Consider the following 25,395-nt stretch of genomic DNA (forward strand, 5'->3'; position numbering starts at 1 on the left):
AGAGGAGACACCAAGGGGATCAGAGGGATGGAGCAGCTCTGCTGTGAGGGAAGGCTGGGAGAGCAGGGATTGTTCAACCTGGAGAAGCTTTAGGGTTATCTAATTGTGGCTTTCCAGTACCTGGAGGAAGCCAGCAAGAAATAACGGAGAGAGAATATTTACAAAGGCCTGGAGTTACAGGACAAGTGGGAACGGCTTCAAACTGAAAGAAAGAAGGTTTGGCTTGGATGTCAGGAAGAAATTCTTCCTTGTGAGGGTGGTGAGGCCCTGGCAAAGGTTTTCCAGAGAAGCTGTGGCTGCCCCATCCCTGGAAGTGTCCAAGGCCAGGTTGGAGGGGGCTTGGAGCACCCTGGGATAGTGGAAGGTGTCCCATGGCAGGGCAGTGGAAACAAGATTATCTCTTCTTGAGGTCCCTTCCAGCTCAAGCCATTCCATGATTCTGTGATTTAAGAAATCAAAGACTGGCACCTTCGTTATCCCTCCTTCTTCCCTGCAGTGAGACCAGGCAGCATTAATTTTTCTGTGTATTTTAGGGGATCAGTCCCCAAAATGCAGAACTGTTTGAATAATCCATCATCAAACTGGGGACACCACAACAACCAGTGAGTCCAGGCCCATATTTTTCTTACAAACACAATATAAAATAACTCCTAAAGACACTGGAGCAATTACGCATTTTTTCTCAACAAAAAACATCCCAAATAAATCACAATCCAAGCCAAGGCTTGCATGAAGCTGCTTTCGCCCTTCCCCAGCCTCACTCCTAATCTGCAAGGGAGTGAGATGAAAGAAGGACATCCTGAGAAGGGCAAGCCAGGAGCTGATTAACTCCTAAACGGGTTTGGTTACAGATATCCTATTGATCAGCTCGAGCCTGGCATCGGGATACCTCCCATTACACCCAAGGTTTCTCTTACAAAGGAAACACAATCTGTCTCCCATGAGGAGATGGAAGACAAGCTGTTTAGGAAAGTGACCAGCACAGAAAGTGACTTTTGAGGGAGAGACAGTCTTCTTCAAGGTCAAGTATTTGCTTTGTGCCAGTAACAGCTCCATCCTCCATGCTGGTGCCAGGATCTCTGGGCACTTTGCTGGCAAGTTCACTGCCCTCCATTTCCTTCCTGCTCCTCCATTTTTCCATGTTATTCTCATGATTAATTATCTGAGTAGCTTCCATGGCCATCAGCAGTGGGAATGTTGCTGAGCCTGTGTTTATTTTCACTCTGTCTTGGAGGGAAAAGTTAAACCACAACCAGGCTAGAGGTAGCAGAGTATGAACTCGTGGGTTTTTGCTGTGGAGGTGGATGAGTATTTGCCCATCCCTGTGCAGGAGGGTGCTGATAATGTCCCCAAATTCTGATCTGGCACCTAGTTGGGCTTGTTTTTCCAGGCAGGGCTGGTGTCCTGTCTAGGGTGTGTAAGGACCAGCAGAGCCCAGAGCTCAGAGTACAGCCAGGAACTCATAAATAGCAGTTCAGGGAGACTGAGTCAGCTGAAGTGGATCATCTGCATCTCTGAATTCTCTGTCTGTTGGCAAGGGGGAAAAAAAAGGGGGGGGGATATTTCATTTTTATTTTAAAAACAAGAATTTTCCCAGTGTTTCCTGTCTTAAAAAAAACGCTGCATCTTTAGCTCGTTATCCTTATCTGCCTGAGCACAGCACAGAGCTGAATCCCCTGGACCTGAAACATCTCCAAGGGTAGCTGTGGGTAATGAGAGAATTCACAGCAGGAAAAGCAGCCATGTGAAAGTGGCCACCTCTGGGCTGAAGGGCCACCTCTGCTCCTCCCCATGAGGTGGACAAACGATGGAGCAGAACAGTGAAGCTGAGGCTTATTCCAGCAGATTTTAGATTGCTGCGTGTGGCCGATGAGGAGTGAACTGACCACTGAGGGATGTGACAGCTTATCCATCACCTGAAAGGATTGGATGATCCCCTGCTGTCTTTTACAACCCAAAATGCAGCCTTGCTGTGCTCCCTGCAGGTGTTTGGACTCTGGGATGCCAGCCAGATTCAGATGGTTTTCACAGTCCATCCTGCCACCAGCATTTATGGACGTTCCACCTGGGCTGGTTGCTCTTGGCAGGAAGCGGGAGAGACACAGGTGGAGAAGGCTGCAGAGGTTCAGAATTCCCTTTAAGTAGCAGGATCATCCCTGCAGCCAGGTGGTTTGGTGGATCCATCCGTTTTCAGAGCTGTAGATTGTGGTACACCGGGGAAAGCTGAGTGTTGCTGACACCAGCACTGAGCGTGGCTGGGGAGAGGAGCCAAAAATGCACCTTCATTTTACGGTGCTCACAGGTTACTCCCCGTGGGCTCTGCAAAGGGTGGTGGAGGAGAATGTCATTCCCATGTTATTCCCCCACCAAAGCTGTCCCTGACAGTGGTGCCTCTCTGTGCCTGGTGGGGTCTGCAGTGTGGGGAAAGGAAAAGTCTTTTTTTTGTTTTTTTAAATATGAGTGGTAGAGCCCTTATCCCTTCTCACCTTCCTTGTCTTCACATCGTGTGTTTGTGTGGTGGCACAAGGAGGAGACACAACCTCACTGATGCTGGATTTGTACCTTGAAGTGGTTTTTGCTCGTGTCTTCTGAGGTTAGAAGCCAACAGGACACAAAATGGGCAGAGTCTTGTCAGAGGGGAGCTCTTTGCTGCAGTAAGCACAGGAAGAGCAGGACTAGTTGGAACCATAGAATATCCTGAGGTGGAAGGGATCCCCAAGGATCACTGAAGTCCAACTCTTGGCTCTGCACAGGACAGCCCCAGGAGCCCTGTCATGTGCCTGAAGGTGTTGTCCAAACACTTCTTATACTCTATAAATAGGAATAACTGAAGACAAGTCAATGTAAAGTCAGGCAATTCTTCTCCTTTCCCCGTCTTGACTTTCTGGGCTACTCTGCAGCCCCACCACTTTTTTAAAGACACCCCAGTTTTGAGTCTTGGCAGCTGGTACATGGCAGGGTCCTCCGGGCCGGTGCTGCCTTGGCTCCCCTGGGCGCTGGGCTCACTCTGGGGCTGACGGGGCTTTTCTGGATCTTGCCCAGGTGGTTGGAACTCCTGGTCGGCTTGGGGCGACTGCACCAAGGACTGCGGGGGCGGCCTGCAGACCCGCATGCGCTCCTGCAAGCCCCTTCCCAACGAGGGCCTGGCCTGCGAGGGAGTCCTGGAGGAAGGACGGCTGTGCAATAGGAAGGCTTGCAATAGTAAGTGGAGGCATGTTCCCTTGCACGCGCGGGGCCGGGGCGCCCTTCCCGGGAGGAGGAGGTTGGCCTCATCCCCATCAAGGATGGAGGGTGCTCCAGAGGCTCAGGGAAGCTGAGTTGGAGCAGTGAGCCCAGGGGGATGTGTGGAGCCGGCTGTGCATGGCGCTGCCCGTCCCTGCCTGTCTCGCATGCACGTGCTGGCACGGTCCTCTGCCACCCTCCAGACTTCCAAAAGAATTCATAGGAATCCATAAGCAGGCTTGCATCAGGTTTTCATAGGTTGGTGGTAAATCTACCATGTCCTGAAGGGCTTTTTATTTTTTTCAGTTCTCCTAAATAATTAAAGCTAAGAGAGATGTTAATCTTGCTTCTTCTTGGTTTAGTTCAACAGCAGTGACCCTGCCCCTTTCTTTTACAAATGGAAGCCCCCGGTGATAAGAGGTAGAGAAAGATCTGGCTGTTATGGATTGAGTGATGCAAAGGCTTCGGTGTGTGCTCCACTCTCCCCCTGTAATGCATCCTATTTCCAGGTCCTCTTCTCCAGAGAACAGGGCACAGCGTGCCCACACCAGTCAGAAATTGATGGGTTGAACTCCAGCACTTTCATCCCCAGTTCTTCTATTGCTTTAAGCTGTGTGGAGAGGGGGATAGAGGAAAAGCCAACTGCAGACACAGCTCGGCTCAACAAATGCGAGCAAATCACTGGTTATAATTATTCCCTTCTTTTTATTTCAAATTCAGAGTAGAGAATGTTTGAATAACTCCTCTGACTAGTCAAATAACTGAGGAAAGTTCAACCGTCTTCAAAGGCTGGGAAGTATCTCCTGATAAGGGGGAAGTTCAAATAAAGGAACATAAATATATTCCTCTAATAAGGGCTAAAATAATTTCATGCATTTTTTAACATTTCCATAAATTTAAAATATGTTGCAATTAGGCTTAGACTTTTTTTTTTTTTTTTTTTTTTTTTAAATGAAACCTGGTATATTGAATTTCATCTCCTTGGCTCACAATTGCTAAATTCCCTCTGAAGTTTGCCCACACCAGGGATATTTAATCTGTGTGTCCCATGCTTGGTGGTGACTTTGTATTCATGACTCAGCTGTGGCTTGTAGGGAGAATAGGAGTGCAAAGACCTGGAAGCTGGTCCTGAAAAAAGTCCAGCTGTGGGATTGGGGTGTGCCTGAGTGGGGTTGGAGGAAGGGCCACACCAGTCTTGGCGAACAATGTGTGAAAAAAGAAGAAGGGATGGCATTGGGAGTGGGACAGGGGGATCTGCAGGGCTGTCACTCTTTGAACGTGGCAACACATGGGATAACAGGCAAAAAAGGTCCTTAATGTGTCCCTCCTATGCTGGGTGAACTCAGGGGGAACAGAGTTCAGCAGATTCTCTTTGCAAGACATCCTTCCTCATCCCTAACCATCTTCCAAGCTGTCCATGGGACCTGTTTGATTCTTCTGGCAGCCCTTTTGAAGTGGTGAGAGGGGGAAGACCCTGTTTTCCAGGGGGAAGACCCTGTTTTCCAGGGGGAAGACCCTGTTTTCCAGGGCCAGCCTCATCAGCACTGAGTAGGGGGCGTAACATCTTCCCTTGATCTTCCCTAGGGGCAAAACTTTGGTTCTTCTTCATGACAGATCTTGGTTCTTCTTCATGATAGATCCCCTGAGGTTGTGGGGCAAGGAGGGGTGGAGAACTGTGGGGACTGGGTTGGATTTCCATGGCGTGGAGAGCAGCAGTGAAGAATGAATTGGTTTTTACTCATTCTTTACTTGGCTTTTTCACAGAATACAACACTCAGCAAAGCCAATCCTAAGTGCAAAAAACCTGAAGTGGCTATGATTCAATAAATCATTTCACTTGTCTTGCTGTCCTTCTTCCATTGCATTCCCAGTCAATTCCTCCTCCAAACGGCAATGAGATTAGTTCAGCTCAGATTATTTGGGAAGAAGGAATTTTAAGCTAAGTGGAAAGTCCTAGTTTGGAAGGAGAATACACACAGGCAGCGCAAACTGATTTATTCCATTGAAATAAATAAATTAATTAATTCTGATTAATTGTCCCAAGACCCTCTTTGCAGACAAACTGCTGAGCCCCATTTTGATGTGTATGTGCTGGAAAGGATTTGAGGAGGTGTGTGAGAAATAAATCTTTCCAGGAGACTTCTCTGTGCATGTCTTGAGGTCTGTGTGTCCTACTTCAAGATAAATATGTGTCTCTTCATATCAGAACTGTTCACTTGGCTCTGAACTTGCTTCTCAGTGAATCTGTCCCCTGTTGCCTTTGCCTAAGGAGATGCACTTTTGACCCAAGAAGGGTTTCTAATTTTCTTGCACATATCTTTTCCTTCTCTTTACTTTGATCTGCACCAAAACCTAAGAGGATTTAAAACTAGAATAAAAATCCTGTTTTAAATGTGTCACTGTTATTTTCGTATTGACTTTTGCTCATAGATTTGTTCAGGATGAGTAGAATGTTCATTCTTTCCCTGGAACTGTTATTATTCTAAGTGTTCATTATAAGCTGCAGTTAAATATGTTCTAATGATTTCTTTTTTTAATTAAAAGAAAAAAATGAGGGAAAATGGGGGGGAAAAAAACAAAACAAAGAGGAGCTGGCCAGGAAAACAATTTTGTCTTGAATTGTTCAGCTTTTAAGCAGATTGTAATAATACTTGACCACCTCTCCAAGTATTGTGGAATAGCTGAGATCTTAATTTTCTAGTAGGAAAAAAAAAAAGCAGGAAAAAAACATTTTCTTTGAACAAAGGACCATCTGTAATCCTGATAAAACACCAGAACAAAACAGGGATGAGTGCTCTGATACTTTTCCTCTTTGCTGTGGAGGTAAATTGAAACTTGTCCACTGAGGAAATGCTGGCCAAGCAAGTCAGGTTAGAATAACAAAGACATCCCCACCACCTTCAAAACCCATCTCTTGTCTTTAACTTCTCCTTCTCACTTCTGCCAAAGTGGCTCAGAAGCTGATGGGTTTTAAAACTCAGAAGCAGGAGTGTTTTAGGTGTTTAATTGGATCTCCAGCCTCTGGGGTAACTTCTCAGAGTGCTGACACTCAGCTCCCTGGAGCTGCTGAGAGGAGCTTTTATGGAAGAATCTATGAGGGTTTCATTGGTTTTTGGTTTTTTTTTCATTTTGCCAGGCCGTGGCAAATGTTCCAGAGTTGTGTTGTCACACAGCTTCTCCCTGAGGTGGACCTTGCCCAGGTCCTGCCATTTTCCTCTTCCAGAGCTGCTCCCAGGTGAGCCTTCAGCAGCTCTCAGCATGCAGGAGTGGGAATGGCAGGAAAAACCTCCCATTTTTTCCAAGAGCTGTGACTTGTGCCAGCCTGGTCACCAAAACCTGGGTGCACACACCTGAGCCCAGAGCTGAGTCTGAACACATTGGAGGCCACAGAGATTGAAATCAGTGCTCAGGGGTGGTTGAATGACTCCACAGGTACCATTTTTATGTGGTCCTTTTTCTTTCCCACTCATTTGGGCCACCATCTCTGCTCTTTCATGTAGTAGAGTCTCTTGCTTGATGATCTTGCTAAATTTCCCCAGGGATATACACCCAAGCCTAACAGGAAGTGAGCCAGGTAAGTTTTCCATGGGCAAAACCAAAAGCTGTGAAACGCTGAGGAAAAACTGTACTGAAGCCTCATCCCAAACTGGGAAGGAAATTTTATCTGGTAGCAGCAGCTTGGCTTAGTCAGAGCCTTTATTTGTGGCAGCTGGAGAGTAATCTGAAGGAAAACACAAAGTTTTTGCTGTAATTCTGATTTTTCCTTGCTAAAGAACTTGGTGATATCACCCTCTCCAACACAGAGAGAGATTTCCTCCCTCTGTTGGATTTGGGCAGGAGCTGCTGTTTTATGGAGAGAAGGGAAAAATGTCAGCCCAAGTGTGGTGGGAGATTGCAGAGGAACTTCCCAGGTCCACCCACTGTGGATGGAAGGGGATGTGCTCCAGTGGCTCTTTTTGGCTGTTCTTGAGGCCAGGTTTGCTCACAACCTGGCGGGGAGAGGGTCCTCACAAGGAGCCTGGGTGGACAAGATCCAAACCAGAGGGGGAATCTCACAGCTTTGACCCCAGCATCGGAATTCAGCAGTGCTGGAGACATGTAAGAGCAATCAGAGATGTGGCAGCCTGCGTTTGTTGCTGGGGAGGGAGAACCAGCAGAGGAACAGGCTGAAATCCTGCCATCCCATCTGGCAGAGGCTGCACAGAGCCATCCCTGACATTTCTGAATATGCAGGTTGGGAAAGCACAGCTCCCCACAGCTGGGAAAGGGGTGACCACACCCTGCAGGTGCAGGAGGGTGACCCTGGCACAGTCCTGTTGCTCCAGGCTGGATTTTCAGCTTCCAGCAGGTTCGGGATGTCGCCCTTCATCCGTTAGTGGTGTGAAGGAATTCATGTTCCACATGACATTCCCAAGGCTGAGCCTCAGTCTCTGCCGCTCCTGATTCTCATTAAATTTTTATTTTTTTGCTGCAACCACGGAGCTGAAATATCCTGGGCATGTGTGGGAGCATCTTCGTTCCCTGCAGGCCAGGCTTGAGCTCCCTGCAAGCTGGAGGAGCTCCTACAGGTACCTGCTGCTGCTGCTGCTGCTGCTGCAGAGACTTTGCCCTGCCCCCCTTTTTTACTGGTGGTTCAGGCACTTCACCTCTGAGAGTCACAGATTTCCCCCAGTGATGTTTTCCCAAGGTTTGGATGTTGAAATTGAAATTCTTCGTGTAATTTTCTTAGCTGGTGTAACTGCAGTATATCCAGTGGCCTCCAAAATGTCCCTCTTCTCCATCCACTGAGATTTAGGGGGTGTTAGTAGTTCTGTGCTTTTCAGTTTTACTCTTTAGTGGCTGATAGATACCCCAAAAACTCCATGGCCACCTCATTTCCCTTCAGTTTTACTGCACTGAGATTCATTTGAATGTTTTGGGTACTTTTTTAATAATCCCTTTCCACTTTTTGCTCTGGTTCATCCCTTCATTCCCACCATCCCACCTTGCCCGAATAATTTTCATGATCCTGCTGATTTCTTTGCCTCTCCTGTTTGGGGGACGAGTACAGAGTGTGTAGCTGTGGTGAGACATGTTTGGATGCTAAAACCTTGGCCCACAGCACTTCAAAGTCTCTTCCCTTATTTTATTTTTCCCTGTTGCAGGGTGCTGTCTGACACATTGCATGTTCTCATTAGAAGTGTTGGTCACCTGCTTCCTATTCCCACTCCTGCCAGCACTGATCATCCTCCACATCCACACTTGAGCTGTGTCTTTTCAAAATCTCGTGTACTTGCCTCTGCCTGCAATTGAAACATCCCTGTTTAGTTCCAAGAGCATTATCCCTCTATTCCTCCTGTCGGCATCTGAAAGGTGCTTGGGTTTTTCATGCCATTCTCACTACATTTATCCAGCTGGGATGTAAATTGAGTCTAGGTCTTCCCTTAATCCCGGAATTACTCCTCTCCGCCGACCCTGCTGCGGGAAAAAGGCTGATGAAATCCAACCAGGTCCCCACTGCCTTTACTTTTTGACCTCCACCCCATAAAGTTCAGGTACCCACAGCAAAGCAGCACTTGCACAACTTCCCCGTGTTCCTAAGAGACCTGGTGTCTCCCTGCTTTGCTTGGAACCAGGATTGATTTGCACCTCTCCCCAAGGAAACTGTCCAGGTTAAATCTCAGCTGTGCTCTGTGTTAAACAGAGACAGACTGGCTTCTCTGCACATCCTTTTCCAAAGGGAAGGCTTCCTGCGGCAGTGGAGCCACCCTGGCAGGGGGAAGGCTTGGGGGAAGCTGGAAGGGTCACTCATTCAGCCCCTAGGCCTGATTGGCTTTAATTAGCATGAAAAATAACTGTGCAGACTTGTCATACCTGTCAAGGGTCAAAGGAAATCATTCAATCCTTCAAGACTGCGGTAAGTCATTAGATGTCAGTGACAGCAGGCCCAAATAATTGGTGAGAGGAGGTTCAGGGTGCTAGACTTGCAATTAAAACTTCCATTTTGCTCTTTTATCTTTCCTTCCCTCTGTGCTGCCTCCTGTCTCTCTGTCCATCCAAACACTGACTGCTTCTGGGATATTCAATCCCAGGTTTTCCCTGTCACCTTCCTTCCTCTGGGCACTTGACAAAGCCATCCAAGCTCCGTGTCTACTCCTTGATGCCCAGCCCCACTTTCTCCTCCCAGCCTAAATAAGTCTGTGGGAAGCCCATGGAATGTGCTGCAGGTGGAGATTTTGTTTTTGTGTTTTGTGGGATTTCATGGAGAGGACTTAAATCAGAGCAGATGAAAGTGTGTGGGTATGGCCAGGAATGAGTGGGGATGTGAGAAGTCCCAGATATGGGAATAATTTAAATTGTCTCCTACTAAACTCAAAAAAATTAGTAATTGAAAAATTAGAAAAAAGTAATTGGAAAACTACTTAGAGTTTGTCTTTTTTTTTTACCTGAATCTCCCACAGGAAAAGTCCCATGATTTTTGATTTTTAGCAATAAAAAGCATAGGGTTTGGGACCTTTCTATTCCAGGAAAGAGCCAGACAAGAACAATGTGTTTGCAGATACCAGGATGTCTGTGGTCCTGACGTCTGGTTGAGGATGGCAGGTGGGTGACTGTCCCATCCCATCCAGACAGCAGCCAGCTGATGCTGGGAAGGTTTGGAGGAGTCCACGTGACAATTCCTAGACTCCTCAAGTTCTGCTTTCAGGCAGCAGTGATGGTAAATAATACAATTTCACAAACTCTCCCATGATCCAAACTGCTGAATATAAAGCCTGGCTCTGGCAGGGACTCTCTGAATCATTCCTCTGCCTCCTCTGCTTTCCCTTTTTGGATGGCAATAAAGACTCCTGCCACCACACTGAAGCTTCATTAACCTTTATTAATTTTCTCAGGGTTCCGGGATCAAATTTGTCACCATTTCAACCCTTGGCAGTTCATACTTCTTGAAAAGATGTCTGACTGTTTTACCTCCTTGGGGGAAAAGATCTTCTGTCTGGTACTTGCTGTTTGGAAACAAATTGGCTGCCAGATCACAGATTACTGGGGCTCAGCTCTGCTCTCAGCTATTCCATGTGACTCCAGTGGAGTCAGCTGAGCTCTCCTGATTTGCAGCAGGCGATCCTGGTGGATGGGATTTGGTTGTTGTTGCTGGGTTTTTTCTCTCTTCGCTAGGGAGGGGATGTGTCAGGGTTACAGCATGTCCACTAATACAGACAACAGAAATTATAGCTTCCCCTCCAGCCAATTGAGGGCTGATCCACACGGAATAAAAATGGAAAGCTGGTGGAGCATGGACTCAGAAGGAACAGCTAAATGCCTTTGATTTACTGTGGATGCATTATTTACCTTCTGAACTTCACACTCTGGGCTCCCCTGGGAGAGTCTCAGTAGGACACAAGGGTCAGGAGCTTGTCTCTCACCGAGAAGGAAAAGTTCCCAGTTATGGCTGTGTTGGTACTCTGCTGATGCCAGACTTTCACGTCTCCTTGTTGCTGGTGGCAGGGTAAAGCCTATGAAGGAGACATCTTATTGAGATATCCCTTTCCTTTCCACCTGCCCTCACCTGCCTGCTCCACTCAGCATTTCCTGGCTCCTCTACAGGACATTTCTAGGCAGGTGCTGGTTGCAAGGCAGAATTTCTCACCAAAAGCACCCTGCAAGTTACCACCATAAATCTCAAAACACCGCTAGGGATGGTGGGATTCAGTGCCAGCACAAGTGCAGCAAGGAGCACCCTAGAAAACCACTGAGATTATTTAAAGACCAGAGATAAGGGATCATACTCTGCGTGGTCCCAGATCTCACTCAAAAAGAAGGGGTTGAACCACCAGCCAGCCCGAGTCTTTCAGGCTGCTCGGTGCCGAAACCTCGGGGAAGACTGGTGGCCAGGGGTGCTGGGGTTGGAAAGCAGGTGGCCACGTCAGGGGAACGTCGCAGGTCGCTGTTGTTAATGCGTGTTACCTTTGTAGTGAAAGATCTTGCAGAGTGAACCAAGGTGTATTTACATGACCCATTACCTTGCCATAGCCAATGGACGCTATAATTCCAGAAGCCAATCGCTGAGGTCCACAGATAACAGAAAGCGAGAGGACCCTGACGACCTGCAGCACTACGGGTACCCTGCACCTCAAATAGGTAAGCTCTGACCTCCCACAGCGGCCTCTGGAGCTGGGACACTGCTCTGGTCACTGCACTGCCCAGCTGGGCTGGGCTCTCTGCACTGTTTCAATGACCCCCTAACCATCTCCTTCCCCCCAGGTCAGTGTGGGGGACATTTTCCCCGTTGTTGTCACACGCTGAACAAATGGTCGTCGCCCCGTTTGTTCCCATTCCATCACCCCACGGGGTTTTGTGTCGTCACCATCAGCCAGAGACGGCAAAAAGGGACAGACACAAAGCCCTGACAAGACCATCCATCCCACAGAACGTTTTCCCATCACCTTGCCTACCTCTGAGTCACTGCTTTGTCTGAGTTACCCAACCACACGTGGTTCATGAAGCCAAAGCTGACCTTGCTGCAGTGCAGCCCCTTTGCTGATGTCCATGTCATGCCTTCCCATTGGCTGTGAGAGAGGGTGAGCAGGGCTCGGTGGGGACAGAGCAGGATTGGTTTCCTCTCTCCGTGGGTCTTTAGTGCTGTGCAAGGACTTGCCTCCAGTAGGTTCTGCAGCAGGACCTTCCACCCTTCTGCCACAGAAGGGGGATAATGTGTAGCAATATCAGACAGTTTGATCTGGGAAGATGGGGATGAATTGGACCTAGATCCATGTCAGGTCTGATCTGCCCCATCCCTGGAAGTGTTCAAGGCCAGGTTGGATGGGGGTTTGGGCAACCTGACCTAGTGGAAGGTGTCCCTGCCCAGGGCAGGGGGTTGGAAGTAGATGATCTTTAAGGTTCCTTCCAACCCAAACCATCCTGTGATTCTGTGATTCAGTCTGGAAAGGTTCTGTGCTCTCCCTTCATGCCTGTGTGTCGTGGCAGGATCTCAACACATCAGGGGTCTCAGGCAGAGCACAGCCTGCTGAACCTGGCCACAGGTTAAAATCAGTGCCCAGTGACCTTGCCAGCATTTTGTGCTCCAGAAAGGCTTCAAACAGATGGTTTGATTAGAAGTGAGAGAGTGTCATATTCTAGTGTAGGTTACCTGTGCTCCACCCAGCCCAGGAGGACTTTGCCTCTGTGCAGCATCAGGAATCCGTGTGCTGTGGAGTATCTGGGGGTGACTTGTCTGGGTTCTGCTTTTCAACACGAAACAGGGGACAATTTCCTCTCTACCCTGCACGGACTCTGCTCCCTCCAGTGAGAGCAGCTCCACTGCCTGCAGGATGGATCCCTGGAGTCTGGTAAAACCTGCAGGAGAGGGAGGACTTTTGCAGTGCTACAACGTGGAAAAGCTGAGCTTATTCTCTCTGTCCAAAGGCAGAGGGAAGGAAGGCACTTCAAGGCAGGCCCCTGTTGTTCCTACTCTGCCTGGTCCCAGGTGCTTCCCTGGAGCTCCTGTTCCAGCCTGTAACTCTGCCATCAGGTTCATAGTTTGGCATTTCTTCCTGCTGTGCAGCTGAGTGCTGGATCTGGGCTCAGTGACGTCTCTGTCACCTCCCTGCCATTGTGGCCACCGCTGTAGCATGGCTGGCTTGGGCTGTGGCATCCCTGAGGGCAGCATGGGCTGGGAGATGTGCATTGTCCTGCTGCAAGCTTCCCACACCCCTGTGGCTGTCCCAGGCTGCTCGAGGAAATCAGGATGGAGATGTAGAGACAGAGAGTACAGCCCAGCAAGGGGTTAGGGGGAATTTTTAGCTGAGGATGCTGAAGCAAAGCCCACAACTTCCCCATGGGCACAGATTGTAGGGAATAAGGCATTTCACATCTGCTCAAGACCTGGAAAAAGATGAAATACAGAAATCAGCTGATGCCAGCCATAAGGACTGTGGATGAGGGGATGGCCTTGCCCAGCTGAAGAGCAGCATTTTCTCCTGTCCTTGTTGTCCAGGTCCTGCTGGCCCCCAGGCTGTGGCAGGGCTGTGCTCTCAGCCAGGGTGCTGCTGGCTGCCCATGTGCCTCTGCCAGCAGCAGCACAGGAGCCAGATCCAGCCCAGCAGGTCCCTGGCATGGGCCCTCCTGGCTCAGCCCAGGCCGCTTCCAGGAGGACTCTGCCAGCAGCAGGATGTGAAGGGAGGCACATGGGGAGATGTCAGACTGACAGACCCCAAAACAGAGAGGGCTCCTGGCAGAGGGATGTGCTGCTCCATTAGTGCTGAGGGGAGTCATGGAGCAGCTGCAGGCACTGATGGGGACACTGCAGCCAGGAGCTGGAATGATCCTGGATTGCAGTGCTACATCCCCATGGATTAACACCCAGCGTGTCTCATTCTGCAGCACTGGCTGGACCCTCTCCATCTGCTGCAGCTGCATCTGTGGGAGCAGCAAGGGCCATCTTCCCACTTCAAGTGGGGTATGAGCCCTGGGAAATCCTTTGGGACACTCCTGCTAATCCCCAAGCTACTCTGGGGCATCACAGGACTAATAGAAATCAATCCTGAGGAGATAACTCCCTGCAGGCACCGGTGATGAGGCAGGGCAGGGCTTGGCCCCTTCTCCTCTGGGGATGAAGACAAATTTGGCTGGAGCTGCTCTGCTATGAACACAGGCTGAAAGACTTTGGCTGTTCAGCCTGGAGAAGCAAAGGCCCTGGGGACAACTTAGAGCCTCTTCCAGTGCCTAAAGATTCTCCAAGAGAACTGGAGAGGGACTTTGGACAAGGGCATGGAGGGACAGGACAAGGGGTAATGGATTTAAGCTGAAGGATGGCAGGTTTAAATTGGATATTGGGAAGAAAATCTTCCCTGTGAGGCCAGTGAGACCCTGTCAGAGGTTGTCCAGAGGAGCAGTGGATGCCCCATCCCTGGAAGTGTCCAAGGCCAGGTTGGATGTGGTTTGGAGAAAGCCAGGACAGTGTCCCTGCACATGGCAGGGGGTTGGAACAAGATATCTTTAAGGCTCCTTCCAGCCCAAACCATTCCATGATCCTGTAATCTCTGTCAGGTTGAATTATAAAACAGCACTGAGCTGGACTAGGCAGCTTTCAAACCCAATAAGCACGGTAGGCATCTTGCCATTATATCAAAAACCAGAGTCAGAATCCTCTTCTGGGATGAGTAATTGCAATACACTTCCCTCAGTAATTTGCATTTGCTGCCATTTGACCCACAGGAGTGCAGAAATCCTTCTCACTCATAGTTTTGATGATGGGCACTACTGTGTTTCTGTCGAGTTGAGAATGAATCTGTCTCATGCCTGAAGAGTGTCTCAGAACTGGGTCTCGCTTGGTTTGAAAATTTGTTAAATTTGTGCAAGGTTTAGGCTGGACGTCATGTCCCAGATGGGACTGAGATGAATTGCTTGGTTCAGAATGACACCAAGCCCAAGGGAGTCACCAGCACTTAGAAAATAAACTGTGTTATGGGTTTAAAAGCCAGGGATTCATGCAATGTGAGGGACAATAATTGAGGAGATTTACCTCTAAGCACAGCTATTTCTGCTGTGAAAGAGCAAAACCCAGAAATAATAAAGAGGAAAGAGGCAGGAGAGGTGGGATTTGGTTCAAAGATGCCATTCATTTGTCCAGTGACACAGTAGCTCTTCTGAATATGGAGATTGCAAAATCCCAGCCAGGTCTGAAGGTGAGGTTGGTGGCACGGTGAGCTCTCCAATCCATGAGCTGCTGATGGAGGAGACCCCTGTGTCTCTGCAGGCTTCCCCTGTCCCACTTCTGGCCTCCCAGAAAGATTTTGGGACCCAAACGTGGAGTGTTTAACTACCAAAATCCCCCAGCTGCCTGGCACTGAGGGACAGGGTGCTGCTGGATGCAGAGCTGGGGAGGTTGCTCAAGGTGGAAGGAGAAATGCAAAGGCACCATTGGTTCATGGAGCACCCAAGCAGGCAAAGGAGCAGGAATGGTTGGGATTTGTGGGCCTGAGAGGGATATGCTGAAGTCTGGGACACTCAGGATGGCAAATGATGAAGTGATGGTACCATAAATGTAATTTTCTGGAGGTGAGCTTGCAGCATGGCAGGACTCTGGATCTGACAGAGCTGGATGTTGGAAAGGCAGGAAAATTGCCATGGAAATGCAGATGTCACTCTACCAGGAGATCCTGTGAAGCAGGACATGGGACTGATGTTTTCCTGTAGCCTCAAAACACACAATGTCTCCTACACATCCCAGGGAAAGGCCAGTGGTCCATAACTTTCATCCAGCTGGGACCAACTGGGAAAAATAATGAAACAAAACACAAAAGTAGGACAGTTTTGAGCAACTTTGGCTCAATGAATAACAGCAGTTGCTTCTCATGATAATGCTTGCAATGGCACAGATGGGGCAGGGAAAGATTGATCTTCACCTCCACCTCTTTCTGTGTCCAGACAATAAATGAAGGAGTGAAAGTCTGTCCATTTTACAGCAAGGACAGGTCTTCCTCTACATTTTTCCCCCTCAACACACATTAATTCAACAGGCCAGTCAGCTGGGTGTATTTTTAATTCCCAGCTGCCGGAATGACAGGAGACATTCAAAGCAGATGTGCTGAAAAGCATGACACAAACCAAGTAACATAGATAACTACCAAAAATCCCAAAGAGCAGATTGATGAGCATCACAATTTAATTGCATGTGGAAAACACTAGTAAATAAATATAAACAAATAAATATAAATCATAAATATACCACCTCGAGGTAAAACACAGACTTACAGAGTTTTAGGCAATATTGGGAAATTTGGTGATCTCCAACCTTTACAGTCCCCACCACAGTTCCTGCTCTGACATTTTCATGCAGCTGGTTTATAACCCTCACCAAGATCTCCAGCTGCAGAGTCTCTTTCCTTCCCCACGTTGCAGCTGGACAGTTCAGTACAGCATCCTCTGCCCAGCTTTCTTTGGGAATTGGATATTTTTGGGCTGTGGGATAGCACATCCAAGAGCTGGGTGCCAGGGTGGGTGACCCTTGGGGTGATATTTACCCGTTCCAGCCAGTGCTGTGATCCCTCTTATCACCCACAGTCTGCCAAATGCATCCTTTTGGGATTAAACATGGGGCAGTCTGAGGTTCTGAATAATTTCTCACGAGAAGGGGTTGCCCCTCTGTTACACTGGTTATTTTTTGCCATATGCCTGTGTTCTATACATACCAAACACTACGTTCCAGTTTTATTATGTGTAATTATTTGCAATCCTTGAAAAAATCAAAAAACCCAAACAATGCATGGCTTAGTTAAATAGAACAGACCCACCAGCATTTTATTTTCATGTGGGGAAGAAAAGCATTTTGTCAAAGAATAGAATATTCCCAGTGAAAACTAGTGGAAAATGGTCCCTGCTCATATCACACTTAGTGAAATTAGTGACGTATATGGAGGTTGTGGCCTGCTGAAGCAGCCCCAGCAGGAATATTAGTGACAAAGGGAACACATCTCAGTGCTTTTCACTCCCATCAGTGGGATATTTTTAGTTGCTTTTCCAGTGCTGCCCCATCAGATAAAGCAGTTGATAGGCACTGTGTGATGCCCTGGAAGAGTCAGCCTGGTTCCGTGTCACACGCTCAAAGCAGATCTCCACAGACAGAGGACATGCCAAGAAAACTTTCTGAGATTTCATCAGCTGACCCTTCTTAGGCACCATCACCTTCTGCTTTGTCAGCTCCTCCTCTGCCAACCTGCACTGGCAGGGGCTGTGAGAAGGCAGGAAAAGGGGTTGAATCCTTAAAAGTGAGCAATTTATGGACACATTTACTCTGTCTAATCCCTGTTGGTACAATCTCTAAAGGGAGGCTCCCTATCCCAGCTCACAAGGTTCTGGAGTGGCTACACAACCTTTGGTGGTGGAGTTTGCCCTTCCCAATAACCTGATGCTTCCACAGCATCCTTTTTCTTTTTTTTTCATGTGTATGTGTTCTACAGCTCTACACAGTACCCAAAAAACCCCCTTTAGCCCATTCTCAACTCTCACAATTTCTCCCTGATGCCCTCACACCCTCCCACCCATCCTGTCACCCCACCCGCAGGACACATTGCAGCCTCACAGATCTCACAACCGGCCAAGCATAACTTGGGAATTTCTTCCCCCGGAGATCCAAGGATGCCACATCCTCACCTTCTGTTCCAACCCCCACAGGTGACCCTGCAGCAGAGGAGTGGTCCCCGTGGAGCGTGTGCTCGACCACCTGCGGGGAGGGCTGGCAGACCAGGACCAGGTTCTGTGTTTCGTCTTCCTACAGCACCCAGTGCAGTGGCCCTCTCCGGGAGCAGAGACAGTGCAACAACTCTGCTGTGTGCCCAGGTATTGGTGGCCTGCAGGGGAGGGAGTCTGGTTGCCCGTGGTATCTCCACTGAGATATTTCTGGGAGGCCCTGGCACAGGTTGCCCAGAGAAGCTGTGGCTGCTCCATCTCTGGAAGTGTCTAAGGAGAGATTGGATGGGGCATGGAGGAACCTGGGATAGTGGGAAGTGGTTGGAATTAGATGATCTTCCATTCCAAACCATTCTGTGATTCTGTAATTCTTGGAGGGAGATGGTTTTTGTTCCCTGTTCCTTCTCTTTATGCTTTAAGGCCTCATGCAGAGACTCTTGCTAGACCAAGATGGCAAGACAAGCAAAAAGATGGCAAAAAGACAAGATGGGCACCTGCTTTGCATGGTGTGGACAATTCCATGCCATTTAAACTCCATGAACACAGTTCACCTGCAGGCAGGTGCCCTTTGGGGCATTTCCAGGCTGAGAACAATTTTGGTAAAAAAACACATCCTGAGGAGACTGAAGCCTACAAGAAAGATGGGGAGTGACTTTTTACGAAGAGCATGGAGTGACAGGACAAGGGGAAATGGCTTGAAACTGAAAGAGAGTAGGTTTAGATTGAATATTAGGAAAAAATCCTGCCTTGTAAGGGTGGTGAGGTCCTGGCACAGGTTGCCCAGAGGAGCTGTGGCTGCCTGGAAGTGTCCAAGACCAGCTTGGATGTAGCTTGGAGCACTCTGGGGTAGTGGAAGGTGTCCCTGCCCATGGCAGAGAGTTGGAAGGAGATGATTTCTGAGGTCACCTCTAACCCAAACCAGTTTCTATGATTATTTTAAAGAATTTTTCTGTTAAGCTAATAATGTTATGCATTTCTCCTGACCAGCAACATCACAGTTCAGAAACAATTCTGTGATGGTGAAACCACCATCCATGGTGAAACCACCATCCGTGTTCTTTCCTGTGTTTCCTCCTCTGGCTATCTCTTATCATGCAAGATGCCTGGTGAGAATTACTTTTGAACCCCCTTTCCTGACACTGGGGCACCAGTCATTGTTAACAATTGATGAAGGACTGGAAAAGTCCCGTTTTGGGGGTTTTTTTGTGTTTCTTATTTTTCTGAAGGATTATTGATTCGGTATTAGCTTCTCTGGTAAAGCTGGAAGGGATGAAGTCCCTGAAGAGAGATCAGTGCATTCTTACAACATTTGGCCTCTGGAGATTATAGTGACTAAAATTCCATAAATAACTTGGCCAGATTAGATTAGATTAGATTGGAGAAGATTAGATTAATATAGATTAGAAGGCTAATGAGATTAGATTAAAATCGATTAGATGTCTAATTCCAGGATCTACCAGTGATGTCTTGAGTGCTCTTGGAGGATGTTGCCCATTCCATTTTACCCTTCCAAGTCTCCCTAACTTTGCCTCTGAGGTGTTACTGACCTAGGATAATAATAACCAGTAGACAGACTACAGCTTTTCTGAAAGCCTTAAAATGTTGTAGTCTCTGAGGATTCCATGCGGAAATGTTGGAAGAGAGGAAATAAAGGGAAAGACGCGACAAAACGTTGGTGATGTTGCTTCCCTAATGGTGGTGGGGCTTCATTCCTTTCTAGCTAAATCCATCTTTTGCTTAAAAAATTCCCTGTTGGCTCAAAAATCTGAAAAATTAAGGTCAGCTAAAAGTGCATTGTGTTTTATTTCAAAGACTGGAGAGCAGCACGCACTTGGTGTTGATAGCAAAGCACAAAAATTACTTGATGTTCCTCTTGCACATTTTGGGTTGGTTTGTTCTCCAGCTTCCCACGCGCTGCTCATGCCGGGTGGGAAGAAGCTGTGCCCTGTGGGTTCCCTCACTTCCTCAGACCTCCTCTGGAAGAGAAAAGTCACTTCTTCTGCTTCCCTTGCAGTGCACGGCACCTGGGACGAGTGGTCCCCGTGGAGCCTGTGCTCCTCCACTTGTGGGAGAGGCTACAGGGATCGGACCCGCACCTGCAAACCCCCCCAGTTCGGTGGGAACCCCTGCGAGGGCCCGGAGAAGCAAACCAAGTTCTGCAACATCGCTCTCTGCCCAGGTAGGGACAGTGACAGATCTGAAACCTCCCCTCCAGCAGGTCTCCCCAGCTCGGTTTCCCTCACATGGCTCGTCAAGGTCTGTAGCTGACTCCAGTGAAATTCTGAACTACCCCAAGGAGGATCCTGAGGAAAGGATTCACTGAAGAAGAAACCTGGAGGTGATTTCTGGGGTTGTTCAGTCTCAGGTTCAGGTTTCCCTTGTGTGATCTCTTGCAGAGGACACCTTAAATGGATCTGGCTGCCACTGCTATTTCCGAGACTATCTTCAGCTTCTTACCTGTTCTCCCCACTGAATGCTTTAAAGTTGTTTTGCCTGACTGGGTTGGTTGGGCTGGAATTAATTAATAGTTTTACTTGTCTGTGCATTAATTCAATATAAATGCAAGTTTTCTCTGTGGCAGATCCTGCTCTGGGTGATGAGATGGACTAAGAGACTCCTAATGGCTTCCATGACAAATTTAATCTTTTTACCTTTTCCCTGCCCCTAAATTTCACTTCCAAATGCCTCTCCTCGGGTTTTGCTCTGAAACATCAGAAGGAACCTCAAGATGAAGTCACTTTTACCACCTGGAAATCCACTTATGCTCCAGAGGCTTCTTGCCTCTGACAGGCCTGGGTTTACAACAGAGTGCCCCTAAATTTAACTCTGGGTATCCTGGTGGACAGGATCTGTACACGAGCTCCCTCCCCAAAACTCCCTCCCTATCCCTGGATAATGTCAACTGACATTTTTCCAGTTTAATGAGAATCATTATGAGACATTATTATGTCCCTGGAGGAGGAGAGGGATTGTGGGAGGGATGAGAACTTTGTGAAAACAGTGAGAAGCCTCCTGGCATTTCCCATCGAGTTTTCACTCCAAGTAACTATCCTTGGATATTTGGCCGCTGTCCAGAAGACTCTACTTGGAATAAGAACCTCCCAGACACCAAATTGACTCTGTCATAAAAAGACAAATTTAAGAAGTCAGAGCTGGCATTGCTTGGGCAATAAAGCATATCCTGAGTTAACATTGATCCATAATTAATTTAAATACAAATAAATACGCGGCTGAAACAGCGGTGGAAAAGACAAGCAGCCCAACTGCAAGGCTTCAGCTCTAATTAGCGCCACAAAGGCAATCAGTGGCTTGGCAGCGCCAAATGAGAGCGGCGTTGGGGGAATCACTGAAGCACAACAATGGGTGTTTGACACCCCAGACACTCTCAGGGTTTAATACCACCCTGCTCCGGGGATTTATTGCTACAGCTGATAAAAATGCTCTGCTGCAGGGACAATAGGACCTTTGTTCCTCCTGAGCTGTGGATGCCACAGGCTGAGCCCCAAGTCCTTGGAAGAGGGAAAAAGGAGGAAGACAATGCCCTCACCAGACAACGAACATTTTTGATAGACTCCCACTGTGGTGTGATCATGACACCAGACAGTCCTTGGCGGTGGCTGTGGTGGGAACCCCTCAGATCTTGACCAAGAAACATCTTTGCATCAGTGCAAGGTGGCTGGAGGGACAGCACAGCCACATTTGTTTCCCAATTTTTTTCAAATGTTTCTGAAATTACAGCCTGTGAATAACTACAAAGAAATTACCTGTTTCCAATCCCCCACTGAATGACCAGATTATGGATTTGGCTCCTTTATTTCACCATCTCCAAATGCTTGCGTTCCTGATAAGCTGCCAATCACCAGCAGCAGGGAGGGTACTGGAAAAATTCAACTTCTTTTTTGATAAATGCAATTTTCTGGCAAGTGTCATGTTTAATGTGGTGAATCCACTCTCACTTTTCCAACACAGGGAAATATTAATGAGGGGCAGACACCATCATTGTAAGGAAGAAATTCTTTCCTGTGAGGGTGATGAGGCCAGAGAAGCTGTGGCTGGCCCATCTTTGGAAGTGTCCAAGGTCAGGTTGGGCAGGGCTTGGAGCAACCTGGGATAGTGGAAGGTGTCCCTGCCCATGGCAGGGGATTAGAATTAAATGATCTTTACCTTTCCAACCCAAACCGTCCTGTGATTCCATGATTTTATGATCAGTCCATGGAAATTTAGCAGCACAGCTTTCAGTCAGAAAAGCCACGCTAATTTATACCTGGTGGGACCTACTTTGTGGAGTTTGGATAATTTCCAAAGAATAATCACCTGTCAAACACTCTGTTTCACGTTTCCCCTCGTTAGGATTGATAGGCACTGGCACGAAGCCTTGAATTTATGCACAATAAAAACATACATTTTTTGATTGTTAAAAAAAGCACCTATTAGAGGTACCTTTATGCCTGCCTGATTTTGCACACTTTGAGTTAACAGTTGCTCATTTAGATGCTTTTCCCTTTTTTTTTTTCTTTTAACTGAGTTTGCAAACAAAAAGCAGCTCAGTTGCAATGGGGATTACACAGGGTTGATCAATTCCTTGCAGATTACACGGGGGACCAGTTGGCATTTTTTTTTCTTGGGGCAGACAAGCAAAGCTAAAAAAGAAAAAAAATGAGCTGCAATGTGACTGAGCCAAAATTCAGACTTTTCAGAGATTTAGGTTGTTTTTCCTGAATGAGATCTAGCAGCTAATTAGATCTAAACTGAGCATGATGACCACTGTTAATGAGAAAAATGCTTCAGGAAGAGCAGACAGGGTGATGGATCTGTTGATCAGGGACCAATTAGGGTTTAATCAGCACATTTGGGAATGTTTCAATCCATACCATGATAATAAGATGCATTCCTGTTTCTCTCCAGCCCTGTCCCTATCATAACCTCCCTTGTCCCTCCCTCCTCTATTTAATTATCAAAGACCCTGCTGGGTAGGAACATCTCCAGCCTGTCAGAATTAATTTAGCTGTGAGAGAAGTACATTGACCACACACATTCACCCTGATCCCAGTCTTCCCAGCACACCTTTGCTCCCACATTTCCCAGCCAGCAGGAATGGTGGATTCCCGTCAATAACACTGTGATTTGAGTTTCTGGGTGTGCTTTAATGAAAAAGCAAATGAAAGAGCATTTTTGTGCTTGAGAAAAAGTTCATTCTCCACAGATTTGCTGAAAAACGGGTCTCTTGTAAAAGTGCTGATGGCCCCAAATGGGAAATGTCACGGTAATGTAGTGATCCCTTCAAAGTTCAGTGAAAACATGAGCCACGCCCTCTGGTGTGGTGTTGTGTTGTGATTTGCAATGTTATTAGTTTGGACTTTCATGCTGGAATGGGCAATATCAGTAATTTCAACTTTTATGGTGTTAAACGGAGTGTGGAACATAAAAATTGAAATGTTACCACACTTGCATCCTTTGGGACTGTTGGGAGCTGCAGAGGGTCCCAAAAATCCCTGCTGCCACAGTCATCCAAACCCTTTTTTGATGAGCTTTGCCCTCTCTCAAGTTCGGTGACTCTCTGTCCTCAGCCCCTGGCAGGCAAAGGCCTCAGGCTCTCGCCACGCTCCTCCTTCCAGAGGGAAAGATTTTCACATTCCGCTCGTTTTCTTTCTTTGGGCCACTCAGTGGACGGCAACTGGAACGAGTGGTCGAGCTGGAGCTCCTGCTCCGCTTCCTGCTCCAACGGGACCCAGCAGCGGACGCGGGAGTGCAACGGGCCCTCCTACGGCGGAGCCGAGTGCCAGGGACACTGGGTGGAGACCCGCGACTGCTTCCTGCGCCAGTGCCCAGGTCGGTGACCAATGATTTCTTCTTTCTCTGGGCCTGCCTTCCTCTGCAATCCCAGTAAAATGTTTCTTTGGGGAAGTCTTGCGCCCTTTCCGGTGCAGTAATAAGGAGGTTTGGATCATTCCGGCAGACTGTGCCAGCCAAAATCCGCAGCTGGCAAATGTTTCAGGAGACCCCAGAGAGGTGAGTGATTGCCCACAGGGAGTGTCTTTCTAACCTTAGATATCAGCTTGTCAGTGTGATCTTAAAAATCCTCCCAAGAAAATATCAATTAAACCCTTCCCTAGGCTTCACAGGGCTTCAGCTTCCCTCCTCTTTTTGTTTTGTTCCTCCCCTCCCACCATTTCAACATTCCCAGTCATATTTCAAGCAAACAGGGGATCCTCCATTGTATTTCAGCTTTAAACCTTATCAGTGAGAAGGTCTGTCACAATAAAGCCTTTGTTCAAGTCTTATGTCACTTACTTTACTCACCTGTGACTTACTAATAATGACAGCAATAATAATACTAACAACAGTAATAATAATAGTAATAACAAAAATAATAAATCCTCCTGAAATTCATCCTGGTCCACCTGTTTTTTCAGGGAATCCCTTTACACTCTGGTAGCACCATTATCTGAAGTATTTAATAGATGTGTTGGATTTTCCTACATGGTTTTGAGTAGCTTTGGATGTATAGATATCTCACTCCTTCTTTGCAACTTAGGGAGATCTTCAAAGGCAAAAAAGGGGCTTCAGAACCCCTCTTAAGACAACCTTGTCCCACTGATTTCAGAGTTCCCTGACAAAAATACTTTCTACTGCACAAAATATCACTAAATGAAGCACCAGGATTTGGTGCTGTCCCTCTTCTTCAGTAATTTTTGTCTTCTTTTTGGAGCAGGCATGGATCTCCCACACTCCCAAAAGGAATTATTTAACCCAAGATGATGTGGTAACTCAAAATTAACGCCCAAATAGTAAAGAGCATACTTAGGTCCTGTTCTAGTTCTGTCACCGAGTTGTTGTGGTGCAGCAGAGGAGAATGTTTCCCTACCTTGCAGGCTTGTTCTGAGGGCTAATTAACATTTTTATGGTGCTTTGATAAATGCCATTGTTAACATAAAAGAAGCAGAATTTTGATAAATGTCATTGTTAACGTAAAAGAAGTCACAATTCCACTGAATCTGGAAAGATGTTGGGAGAAAACACAACATCCCAAACTCTTTCCAAGGCATGTGAAGCATCAGTGCAATGGAAACAGCTGGAGGGAGGTTTATTTGATGTCCCTTCATGGCTTTTTGCTCTGCTGGTCTCTGTAAATCTCTGAGCCAGACCTCCTCCAGGAAGGTCTGTTTTCACACAGGCACTGAACATTCCCAGGGAACTCTAGACTTGGACCTTGCCCATGGGAAGAGTGTTCAGGAGCGCAGCCCCAAATCTCAGCCTGAGGAAAGAGTTAGGGCTGCTTTTGCAGAGCGTAGAGGTGCTGAGGAGGAACACAAAACCACCCTTGGACTGATGGGATGGGAATGGGAACACTGATTTAATGTCTGTTGAGGATCAAAGATCCAAAGCAGGAGACCTCCCTTCCTGCCAAACCCTGCCATACTCACTCTATATGTTCCTCTGCTCACTTCTGTTTCCTTCTGCTGCAAATGATGTTTGGGATAACAGGCTGTTTCTCATCTTTTTCCTCTTTTTTTTATTTCCAGTGGATGGGAAGTGGCAGGCCTGGGGAGTCTGGGGCAGCTGCACTGCCACATGTGGAGGTGGCACTCAGAGACGTGACCGGGTGTGCTACGGCCCCTTCTTCGGTGGTCAGACTTGCCAGGGTCCCAAGGAGGAGTACAAGCAGTGCAATGACAGAAAGTGTCCTGGTATGTACCCCAGACTCCTCGTGCTTTCCTTTGAATGCGGCGGAATTTTGTAATTTTGGATTTTGGGAATGGCTTCCATAACCTTTGTCAGAGATCTGAACGCTTCAAAGGGTTGTAATCTAATAAAATCCTACCCATGACCCAGGTACAAGGCAGAATCCAGTGTAGCCGTGTTGGTTTCCATGAAAATTTGGTCAATCCCACCAGCCTTGCCTTGGTGGTTTCACCTTTTCATTGCCATAGAGCTACAGGAGGAAAAGAGAAACTCTTTGGTGGCTGCAAAAACTGATACCAGAGTCTCAAGTCCATGATGTTGTTAAGT

General features: G+C 47.6%; 1 protein-coding gene across 10 annotated transcripts in view; it reads left to right on the forward strand.

Annotated features, from left to right (window-relative positions):
* Nucleotides 1-25,395, forward strand: part of ADGRB1 (adhesion G protein-coupled receptor B1) — a 280,813-nt gene that overhangs the window by 117,141 nt on the left and 138,277 nt on the right. For 7 of the 10 annotated variants that reach the window (XM_015617986.3, XM_015617989.3, XM_015617992.2 and 4 more), the window contains exons 3-8: nt 3,043-3,201; nt 11,230-11,337; nt 17,371-17,535; nt 19,400-19,564; nt 23,041-23,214; nt 24,909-25,073. In XM_015617986.3, the coding sequence (XP_015473472.1) occupies nt 3,043-3,201; nt 11,230-11,337; nt 17,371-17,535; nt 19,400-19,564; nt 23,041-23,214; nt 24,909-25,073 (936 nt within the window). The remainder of the gene's footprint in view (nt 1-3,042; nt 3,202-11,229; nt 11,338-17,370; nt 17,536-19,399; nt 19,565-23,040; nt 23,215-24,908; nt 25,074-25,395) is intronic. The other 3 variants (XM_015617988.3, XM_015617993.2, XM_015617995.2) reach the window with 3 other exon arrangements.

Source organism: Parus major, chromosome 2 (genome assembly GCF_001522545.3).
Source record: "Parus major isolate Abel chromosome 2, Parus_major1.1, whole genome shotgun sequence".
Taxonomy (NCBI): domain Eukaryota; kingdom Metazoa; phylum Chordata; class Aves; order Passeriformes; family Paridae; genus Parus; species Parus major.